The 11,307-nt window shown below is 45.8% G+C and overlaps 3 protein-coding genes across 7 annotated transcripts in view; all 3 read left to right on the top strand.

Annotated features, from left to right (window-relative positions):
- LOC116503386 (H-2 class I histocompatibility antigen, Q9 alpha chain-like) overlaps positions 1 to 11,307 on the top strand; it is a 504,076-nt gene that overhangs the window by 72,996 nt on the left and 419,773 nt on the right. The window lies entirely within an intron of this gene.
- Positions 1 to 11,307, top strand: part of LOC116503420 (major histocompatibility complex class I-related gene protein-like) — a 465,627-nt gene that overhangs the window by 105,298 nt on the left and 349,022 nt on the right. The gene's annotated exons all lie outside the window — the stretch shown is intronic.
- LOC116503409 (H-2 class I histocompatibility antigen, Q9 alpha chain-like) overlaps positions 6,092 to 11,307 on the top strand; it is a 105,866-nt gene continuing 100,650 nt past the window's right edge. The window contains exons 1-2 of one of the 2 annotated variants that reach the window (XM_032209811.1): positions 6,092 to 6,216; positions 7,855 to 8,130. In XM_032209811.1, coding sequence (XP_032065702.1) covers positions 6,147 to 6,216; positions 7,855 to 8,130 — 346 coding nt within the window. In that variant the 5' untranslated portion in view covers positions 6,092 to 6,146. The remainder of the gene's footprint in view (positions 6,217 to 7,854; positions 8,131 to 11,307) is intronic. The other variant, XM_032209810.1, reaches the window with a different exon arrangement.

Below are 11,307 nucleotides of genomic sequence, written 5' to 3'. Positions count from 1 at the left end.
CTTGAGATATGCAGATATTTTAGCCATCTCTGCTAAGTTTGTGGCTTTCTTGGATGTCCATTCTTGGATAGTAGGCAAATCTTCCTTCTTCCAGTATTGCGCCACCAACAATCTAGCTGCAGTTATCAAGTGCAAAATCAAGTTAATCTCTACAGCTGTACAGTCAGTAATTATACCTAACAAAAATAGCTGGGGGGTTAACTTTATCCTTTTTTAAGAACATTTTGCATAATCCACCATATGTTTATCCAGAATGCCTTAATCTTTTTGCAAGTCCACCATATATGAAAATATGTAGCGTCGAGAGAATCACATCTCCAGCATTTAGGTTGTAAATTCAAATACATAGAAGCCATTTTTCGGGGATCTAGGTGCCATCTATAAAACATCTTATAAAAATTTTCTCTCAAGTTTTGGGCCTGTGTATCCAACATTATTGGTTCTTCAACATTTTGAGCCCATTTAATCATACAGTCTTTAACTAGCTCTGTTTCTGAGTCAATTTCTATTAATACATTATATCATCTTTTTATATGCATTGGACTTTGATCTCTAATTTGTTTAAGTAAATTATCCTTGACTTGCATAAAGCCAATTTTTTTATCTATTTTCCATCTAGCCTGTAACTGCCCATATTGAAACCATGTTTGAATTACCTTTTCCTTTTTTAATACATCCAAAGATTTCAGTTGTGGTACGCCTCTTTCTGCAGTAAGAAGCTGCCTGTAAGTAATTATATCCTGTTTTTGTACTATGTTCATATTTTCTATTGCATGTCTAGGGATAACCCACATAGGTAACTTATCATTTAGTTTATATTGATATTTTTTCCAAACCCGCAGTAAAGCATTCCTTAAAATATGACTTTTAAAATTCTTATCCACCTTTTTGTTGTATAGCAAATAAGCATGCCAACCATATACCAAATCATACCCTTCAATATTAAGTATTCTATCATCTGTTAAGTTGATCCAGTCACTAATTATAGATAGAACTACTGCATCATAATATAGTTTTAAATTGGGTAATTTCAAGCCTCCTCTTTCACACACATCCTTCATTATTTTAAGTTTTACTCTCGGCTTCTTACCTACCCATACAAATTTATTAATACCCTTCTGCCATTCTAACAAATTTGCATCATTTTTAAGTATTGGTAACGTTTGAAAAAGAAATAAAAATTTAGGTAGAATATTCATTTTCACTGCTGCTATTCTTCCCAGCAGAGATAACTATAATTTCTCCCATTTTTTCATCTCTGTCTGTATACTATACAATAGTGGTTCATAATTGTGCTTATATAACTTCCCGTTTGAGGTTGAAATATAAACTCCTAAGTACTTGACCTTTTTAACTATTTCACATCCTGTCATTCCTTCTAGTTCTTCCCTTTGTTTAGTATTCATATTTATAGCTAATATCTTTGTTTTCCCTAAGTTTATTTTAAATCCTGACACTTGACCATATTGATTAATCATATTCATTAAGACCTTACCAGATTCCTGTGGTTGGGTTAATGTTTTAACCAAGTCATCCGCAAAGGCCCGTACTCTGTATTCTTGCTGCCTAATCCTGATTCCATGTAGGTCCCCTGAACCCTGTATTTTATTCAACAATAATTCTAAAGTTATAATAAACAATAGTGGGCATAAGGGACACCCCTGTCTTGTGCCTCTCTCGATTTTAAATGAATCTGTTAAGCTTCCATTAACTATGATTTGGGCTGTTTGTTCCTGATATATTGCTTTGATTGATTGTAAGAAGTGCTCCCCATTTGTATTTTTTGCAGTGTTTTCAGCAGGAATTGTCAATTCACTCGATCAAAGGCTTTTTCAGCATCTAAAAATATAAGTGCCGCAGGGATTTGGTTGTTCTTCCCCAGGTATTCTAATGTATTAAGGATTAATCTTACGTTAGTTCTCATATGTCTCCCTTGAATAAAACCTGTTTGATAATTATGAATCAATTGTTGAATAACCAACATTAACCTATTCGCTACTATTTTAGTAAAGATTTTATAATCTATATTAAGTAATGATATGGGTCTATAATTTTTTGGATGAGTAGGATTTTGATCTTCTTTGGGTATCAAAGATATAAAGGGTGTCTTCCAAGATGGGGGTACCTTCCCTTCCACTTGGATCTTATTAAATAATTCCTGAAGCGGTTCTACCATTTCTAACTGCATCCAGGACATTGATTTTTATATGATACTTCAAACTAAGTTGATTTAAGGCGTTTCTCTCAGGGGTTCCCATACAAGATGTAAACATTTTACTAAAACCGGGAAGTACATTTTGTAATCTTATAGAAAGAGAAGTACATAGGAAAAAATACAAAAAGTGAAGTTCTTATTCCTAGATTTCTTAAGCTGTTTTTGGAGTTTCACCCTTGTTCTGTCTTACACCCATGTTTGGCTTCCTGTGCCCTTCCTTTACAGCATCTTGCCACACTGTTCCAGTAAGATTTGTAACAACTTTGAGGAAGTAAGCAATCAAAGTTAATCAAAGTGCATATTAAGTACATATTACTGATTTAGAATATAGAGTCTGGGGGCTGCTATACCCAGGGGACATACTTATATTTTGGCTCATCTTCTTCCTCCTGCCTCATTAGCAGGTGGATGATCTGTGATCTTTACATGTTAGCTCCAATTCAGAGTTGGGATCAGAGGTCAACCAGCCTCTCTGCACCCTGCTCGGAGTCGGAACCCTGTCCAGGGTCCTCCACATCAGTGGTCCCCAACCTTTTTATCGCCGCGGACCAGTCAGACGAGCCTCCCTCGGCCTTCCGGACCGGCGGGTGGGAAGGCGGCCATCCTGGGCGCCCGTTCCGCAGGGCGGGGGGGGGGCTTCCTTCACACCAAGGCCGACAGCCCACGAGGCCGCCCCGCCTCCTCCTCCTTGGCCGTCGGGGGAAGGGAGGGGGAACCGACCCCGCGATCCGCTCGCTCGGGCAGCCCTTTTTCCTCACTGCAGTTTGGCGGGGGAAAAAGATGGCCCTGTGTCCTACTTCGGGCGGGCGGGCGGCTGGCGCGGCGGAGGCCGGCTGCTTCCGAGGGGGTGGGCCTCCGCGCCGCGCTCCATGAAGGGAAGAGGGGGAGAAGGCGGGCTGCGGCCGAAGGGCCCCCGAGAGCCCCGCCGGCCTGACACACAAAAAGCGCTGCAGCGGAGGGGAGGGGCGGGAGGCAGGTGACACTCCAGGAGGGGGGGCAGAGCTGCGCCGCGAGTCTTACGTAAAGCCCCCCCTCCCCGCCTCGGCGGAGGAAAACATCTCCCACCTGGGTGGGGCTGCGTGCGAAGCGCCTCTCGGAACGGCAAAGCTCCCCAAGTTCCCCCGAAACGGCCGCGCTGCGCCCCTCCCCCCCGCAACCTTAGTTTCTCCTTGGGAGGAAAATGCAGCGCCGCCGCCCCCTCCTGCCCCCCCCTCGTCATTCCACGGGGCAGGCGGGCCGGGTGAGTCCGCGGACAAAGTTTCGCCTCCCAGGCAGCCTCCGCCAGCAGCATCCCAAGTTCGGGCCGAGGCCGAGGCCGCCGCCACCGCCCCTTCCCTCACGGGGCGAGCAGAGCAAGAGGGCGGGGGGGGGAGATCGGGCCTCCCCTCGCCCCCCCAGCCCCGCACATCTGGGGCGGCGGGGGGGGGCAGAGAAAGGGCGCGTTCATGAGGACTACAAAGTTGCAAATATGGCCCCCGGCCGCTGCAGCGATCATGGCCCCCGGCCGCTGCGCGGCCCGGTGCCAGGTACTCCACGGCCCGGCACCGGTCCGCGGACCGGGGGTTGGGGACCACTGCTCCACATCCTCCAGAGTCGACTCATAGGGCCACTCGCTGTCGGAGTCTGGCGGCAGTTCCAACGGCTCCTGCTGGGCCACAACCTTAAAAATAAAAGAAAAAGAAGATTCAGAATATTTTGTAACATGGGAACTTTTCTACAGAGGTTAGGGAAGCCAAATAGGTTAGCCTAACCCTCCCCTCTCTCCCTCCCCACTCTCCCTCCTTCTCTCTCTCCCTCCCTCTCTCTCATTCCCCCTTTCCTCCTTCTCTCTCGTTATCAGCATGTCATTAGAGAAAATGAGAGAGCTTACAACCTCCGTGGGACTTTTGAGCCTGACCAAGGACTTCCTTCCTGGCTGGTGGAAGAGAGAGAGGAGGTTTAGCCAGGGCAGAGGCCGAGGGGAGACTCTCCAGCACAGGATGGAGGATTGACCCTCTGGGGCTCCCCGATGTACCACAATTGTACAAGTTGTAAATTGGGGGCTACCAGCCTGTTTTATCCATGGAAAGGCTTCAGCCAATGAGACCTAGCTGGCCTACCTTGGAGGGTGGTTGTGAGAGGTTGTAAGAGGAATCCAGGATTCTTAGCTTGCAGAGAGACAGACCTACCGGCATCAGAGGAGAGACATGACACTGAAATCTTTTAAGAAAATAAACATGCTCAGGAGCAATGGTGGGATTCATCCAGTTAATTTTAATTTGGTTTGCTGACCCGGTAGTAACAAGGTGTGGCTGACCCCGCCCACCCCTCCTTTTCCAGGAGTCTCCACGCGGCCAGTTTTGGATGTGATGTAAGTGCAGGTCCTGCGCAAAGGTTTGGGTGTGTGTGGAGTGTGTGGAGCGGGTACAACGATGAAAAACGAGCCTACCCAGAAACATTTCCAGCCTCCTGAAGGCCTCAGCGGAGTCCGTTTTACCCTCTTGGAGACTTGAGGAAAGCCTCCGGAGCCTGGGGAGGGCAAACACACACGCACACACACATACACACACACATAGACAGTGCAGAAACCTAGACCACGCCCCCATGGTCACACCCACCCAGCAACCAGACAGAGGATTCCCCAGAAGAGCCACCAAAACCAACCTTAGTTAATTGCAGGAAGTCTGAAGAGCTTTGAAGCTTCCTAAAGATTCAGGCCTTAGCTGGAGAATAAAGGGAAAGAAGGAATTAATGCATTGTTCTGCCACCTGCTGACCAAAGGAAAATATGCAAGTCTGGGAATGCTTATATGAAGGATTGTGAAATTATTTACTGGATTATATCTAATCACCCTATGGCCAAAAGTTATTTAAAGGGACTCCTGAATGTTATGCTAGAAGGTTGAATATGTAAAGGGGACGTAAAGAGGCTTTTGATAACCTCTGGGACTATTTAAATGGAACTGATTGTTTACCTATGGGATATAAACAACTGTGATTACTGTACTCCTTGAAGGGCAAGTTTAGGACTGAATAAATCAGTGGAGAATTCTAGGAGTTGAAGTCCACAAGTCTTAAAGTTCCCAAGTTTGGTCACCTCTGGAATAAATGATTCTTGGACTACTGGACAAAAGTTGGATTTTAAAAAACAAAATAAGATGCTCTATCAGGAAGGAATGAGTGGAACTTTGAAGGAGATGGTGTTGCTTTTTCAAAACGGAAAGGACATCATGGAAAAAGGAGTTAAGGAGATTATGGAAAATACTATGTAAGGGATGATGAGCAAAGACCAAGACGCTCAGGAAAGGGAGGAGCTAACAGAAGAAATGGAGGAAAAGATGGAACTGATTCTTTTTAGTCCAAGGATTCCCCAGAAGAGCCGCCAAAACCAACCTTAGTTAATTGCAGGAAAACTGAAGAGTTTTGAAGCTTCCTGAAGATTCAGGCCTTCGCTGGAGAATAAAGGGGAAGAGGGAATTAATGCATTGTTCTGCGTTTGGCATCGTCTTCGCCTTGAAGGTCCCCCAATTGCCTTTGGGCGTTTTCCTCCAGAGCGAAGATCATTGGGGGTTTCTGACCTCTCCACCTGATCACACAGCTGCGAGGGTCTGTGTGGGGTCTGAAAGGGACTCCCCCCTTCCGCCCACATAACTTTCCCGCTGTCTTGATCCCCGCAGATCTGCTCCTCCCCCCACGACGGAGAATTCCTGGAATGAGGCGTTGGTTCTTACGAAACTTTCGCTTCCCTTTTCTAGCTTTTCTCAGAGGTTTTGCCCGGTTGTCTGCCTAGCAACCAGAGACATCATGGGAACGGGTTTTTTCTCTATTGGTTGAGCTCGGCCAATCGTATTCTCGCTTTGGATTATTGCGCTGTTGGTCGCCCGGAGCGGCTCTTTCTTTTGCCTGGGACTTTTCAGGAGAGCGCAGCGCAGGAGGAGGCTTTGGGACAGAGGATGGCTCTGCGCTCTGCAACCCTGTGGTTCCTGGTGTTGGAGGTGGTCGCTCTGCCCCAGATGTGCCTCGGTGAGTCCCTTTCAAGACGTAAGGGGCTCAAGCCCTTTTCCTGCTGGTGGGAATCTGGTTTGCGAATTGCGATATCTCCTCAGGCCAAGGGGAGAAGGATCCAGAGAGGATCCCAGCCTCGTAAGCATGATTGATGTCCCTCATCCTCCTCAGGAGGACAGTGATCAGGGCTAATCAATTCTGCACGTGATCATCGATTCCCAGGGTAAAGACTTAGATCAGAGTTTCTGGAATAGACTTGATTCTTCAATGGTGGGTTTCATATGTTGCCTTTTTTCATCCTATTATCTCCTTTTCTCAGTGATATTGTTATCATTTGTTGATCTTTGGCCTTAACCAACTTTCTTTTCAATTGGGTTAGAAAACAAAACAAAACATGTCATTCATAAAGTGAAACATTTCATTGAAAGAGATCCAGATTCTGGTTGAATGTTTTAGAAAGAGCAGCTGAATAGGGCAACCACTTGCCCAGAGAGTTTTTTGGGGGGGCTCCCTAACTTTGCTGGAGAGGGTCAAGCAGTGGCTAGACACATACTGAGGGGTAGAAAAAGGCTTTCATTTCAGTTCCTATTCTGAGTAGAGGGTAGCCTAGATGACCTTTGTGGCTCTTTTCATCTCGTGGGATTTGTGACTGTGTGTGTGGAGGGTGATTTCCATAGTCCCACTGAAAGGAGAGCAGGCTCAGCACTGGAGGAGGACAATTTTTTGAGAATCAGCTGTGAAAAGTGAAGAGTTTGAATCTGGTGCGTTGCAAGTATGTCTGAATGACAGCATGAGGTGTCCAAAGTGGGTGGTTGAATTGAAGCAATCAGGATAATCAGCAGTGAAATTCTCTGTGGAATGAGGGGGAGCCCCACTGAATCCTGGCTTCAAAGCCAATTCCTGCTCAGATGCCTGAACTCTGGGATGGGAGGGTGAATTACCCAAATTGCGTGTGTCGTGCGTGCGTGTGTGTGAGAGAGGAAGAAGATCCAGAGGGGCCCATGTGTCTTTATTGTTGCTCCCTTCACTCCCCTTTTGAATCCCCGCATCTTCCAGACAATCGGTTTGTGTTTCCCCCAAGGGCTCCATGGCCTTCAGTCCCTCCTGGATCCCCCTTTCCCTCCCCTGTTTTATAAGATCTTTCCTCAAATCTTTCCTTATTAACAAGCCACGTTGGCCCTCAGTGAGGCAAGGAGTTTGTTATATTTCCCCTCCCCTGAAGCTGGGCTACCAGGTGGGGTTTCCTGCTGCTTCTGGAGGTGGACCCCACACACCCCTTCTCCTCGTGGGTGACTACAGCCTTCTTGGGCAGTCCATATGAGGCCTTGCTTGAAGAGGGAAGGGCACAATTGGGGGATGGGGGCAGATAGGTTCTGGGGTTCCTGTTCTCCCTTTGATCTTCCCTTCCTCTCTCATCCCAAACATCTCTGCCCTCTAACCTTCTAACCCTTCCAGAAGCTGCTTTTTTGCCTCTCCCTCCTTCTTTCCACCCTCTCCCTCCTCTTTCTCTTCCATTATCACTTCCTTCATTTCCCCCTTTCTCCTCTCCCTCCCCCCATCTCCCCCGGTCTTTTCCTCTTCCTTCCAGATGTACTCTGCCCGGTATCATCAGAGGAGTCCTAGCAGAATCCCCCTAACTTTCTCCCTCTTTTTTAGGCTCCTCCTCACATTCCGTCAAGGTTGCCTTCTTCGCTGTCTGGGAGCCCAGTCAGAGGCTCTCCCACGTGGTTGTTCTGGGCTATTTGGACGATGAGCTCTTTGCTCGCTATGACAGCAACAGCAAGAAGATTCAGCCACGAGTCTCCTGGATGGAGAAATCAAGGAAGGATATTCCCCAATATTGGCAGGCTCTGACTGATGCAGCACGTAGCCAAGATGATGAGTTCAGAAGACGCATGGAGAATTCAGGACCTCCCTACAATAAGAACAGAGGTAAGTGATGGGTCTGGTGGCTCTTCCTGCCCCATATTCTCTGCCAATAGCAGGAGAGGGGAAGAAAGTGGGTCTCTCCCAGATTAAAAGCTGTTTCCTAACCTTTTTAAAATATTATTTTGAAACTATGTTTATTGTTTTTTAAAAAATATTATTTTATCCTTGCCTCATAACCAAAGTTTTATGTGGATGTTATCATTCTTAAAGGTGGAATAGGCAAGATAGATAGATAGATAGATAGATAGATAGATAGATAGATAGATAGATAGATATAGATATAGATATAGATATAGATATAGATATAGATATAGATATAGATATAGATATAGATATAGATGATATAGATATATAGATATATAGATATATAGATATATAGATATATAGATATATAGATATAGATATAGATATATAGATATAGATATAGATATAGATATAGATATAGATATAGATATAGATATAGATATAGATATAGATAGATAGATATAGATATAGATATAGATAGATAGATAGATAGATGAGATAGAGATAGAGATAGAGATAGAGATAGAGATAGAGATAGAGATAGAGATAGAGATAGAGATAGAGATAGAGATAGAGATAGATAGATAGATAGATAGATAGATAGATAGATAGATAAAGAGATGTATAGAGATAGAGAGCTAGAGATAGATAGACATATACATGTTAATGTTAAAAAATTAAACAGTATAGCACAGGAGTGATATAAAATGAACTAAAGAGGAGGAAAGAGAGTGAGCTTGGCCTTGGTGGACAGAATGTGACGTTTAGGCTCCCACCATTGGCTGCGCCCAATTTGCCTAAAGGTCCTTGGTGGGTGGACATCCTGCTGTGAGGGAGGAAAGGAATGACAGGTCCCCCCCCCCCCGGTGGTTCCTAAGAGGCTCCTGGTGGAAGGTCTTTCTTTCTGTTTCCACACCAGAGAATTGAGGGATCAAATTTACCTTGATCCTCCTGGGGACTCCAGATCCCCACCAGAGTTCCCATCTAAGAAGAAGCATTTCTGTCACCCCCTTATTTGAGAGGTAAGTAATCAATCAATCAATCAATCAGAATGGAGCTGGAAGGGACCTTTGAGATCTTCTAGTGCAACCCCCTGCTCAAGCAGGAGACGCTATACCAGAGGTCAGCAACCTGCGGCTCCAGAGCCACATGCAGCTCTTTGGGCCTTCTGCTGTGGCTCCCTGCCATGCTGTCGTGGTAGTGGCATGGCCACAGCCTTAGTGCAGCAGCAAAGTGCCTCTGCACTTGCTTTTCCATGGCAACAGCATTCTGCCTGGTACATTTGTTGCTGTTGCTGCCAGCAAAGAGGGCTGGGAGAGAACGGCAAGTTCTCCTGCCAAGGGACAAGCACAACAGCCCTGCAGGTGGGGAGATGGCATAGCAGAAGCTCCCCCTTGGTTGGGGGACAGCAGAGAGACATGGCTTGGCTCTCACAGCAGGACATTGTTCGCTGCCTTTGAAATATGCTGCTTTCTGTTGTCTGTGATCTCAGTTTTTTCGCCCCAGTAAGAGTTATGTTTCTGCTTGCTTTTGTTTCCTGTGCCTTCCCTGGGCAGCTGAAACCTCAGATAGGTCCACTGCCACCATCAGAAAGTCAGGCAGTGTCCGTTCCTCGAGGGTAGTATTGGCCAGATATCAAGGGAGCACAGAGAACAATGAGAGCACTAAAGAGGATGAGGCCGTCCACTGAACAAAGTCTGAATGGAAAGATGCGGGGCACAAACCTTCGCGTTGTGCCGGGTGTGAAGGGAACTACCCAAGAGCAGCTAGTAAATTTAAAGATACCAACTGCCGTCACTGTGAGCGAAAAGGACATATAGCTGAAGCATGCCAAGCAAGCCACCCTGTATCTTAGACACCGTCACATGGTTTACAGACAGGTTCCCGAAGGGCACCATTTTCAAAATACAAACGGAGAGAAGACCGATCTCTGGAAACCAGGGAGGTCCACCAAACAATAGTAGGGCATTCTGATGTATACAGATCAAAGAAATTCCACATCACAATGAACATCAAAAGCACCCAATTTGACATGGAACTGGACAGTGGGTCGTACCTGTCAATGGTATCCTGGAAAAATATCAAAAAAGCGGTTCCGGGACACAATAGACAGCAATTTAAGCTGCAAAAGACACTTTTAAAATATTACCAAGGGAATCGCATTCCAGTGCTAGGAGATGGGTGTTTCAAGGTTAAGTTTAAACACTTTGAAGGGCCATTATAACTGACCATAGCAGACAAGGACCTTCCCAGCCTGATTAGAGTAGGATGGTTCGACGCCTTAGATCTGGGAATAACGTCGTCCAAGAGGATGACATCGTACTAGCCGAATTCAGCAATATCTTTGATGTGGCAAGTATAAGGGGATCCCAATGTCTTTCAACCTAGACCCTAAAATTGCCCTTGTCAGATTAAAGGTGCGAAGAGTCCTTTTTGCTCTCCAGACCAAAATGGATGAGCATTTAGACAAACTAATTGCCCAAAGGGTTTTGGAGTCAATTGATCATGCGAGGTGGGAGACATCAATTGTCACACCAATCAAGCCAGATGGCTCAATTCGCCTCTGCGCTGACTACTAATGTACAATAAATAAGGCATTGCAATAGAGTGCATATCCAATGCCAGTGGTACCACACCTGTTGCATTCTCTGGCAAACGAAAAATGTTCGCCTAACTTGATCTTGCACAAAGCATATCAGCAGTTGCCTGTGGATAATGCCACTGGAGAGGCACAGACAATTGTAATGCATAAAGTGGCATTTAAATGCCGGAGACTGCAATTTGGGGTGAGCGTGGTGCCAGGACATTTCCAAAGCTTAATGGAGCACCTCCATCAGGGCATCCCAGGGGTAGTGCATTATTTTGATGATGTCCTTGTGGCAGCAAGCAACAGAGAACAATTAATCTGCCGATTACAAACAGTCCTGAGTCATTTCCAGGAGGCGGGAGTTAAAGTAAAAAAGGGAAGTGCCAAATAGCCGTACCCAAAGTTGAATTCTTGGGTTACCTAATTGACAAATCTGGCATCCACCCCACCAACAGTAAGATAAAGGCAATAAAGGAAGCATCCACTCCAACCAATAAAACAGAACTCCAGGCATTCTTAGGCCTGTTAAACTTTTATAGTATTTTTCTGCCATGGAAGGTGACAGTAGC

The sequence above is a fragment of the Thamnophis elegans genome, chromosome 2 (assembly GCF_009769535.1).
Source record: "Thamnophis elegans isolate rThaEle1 chromosome 2, rThaEle1.pri, whole genome shotgun sequence".
NCBI classification, from domain to species: domain Eukaryota; kingdom Metazoa; phylum Chordata; class Lepidosauria; order Squamata; family Colubridae; genus Thamnophis; species Thamnophis elegans.
Note: the sequence above shows the minus strand (reverse complement) of the source record. Positions and strands in the feature narration are given on the sequence as shown.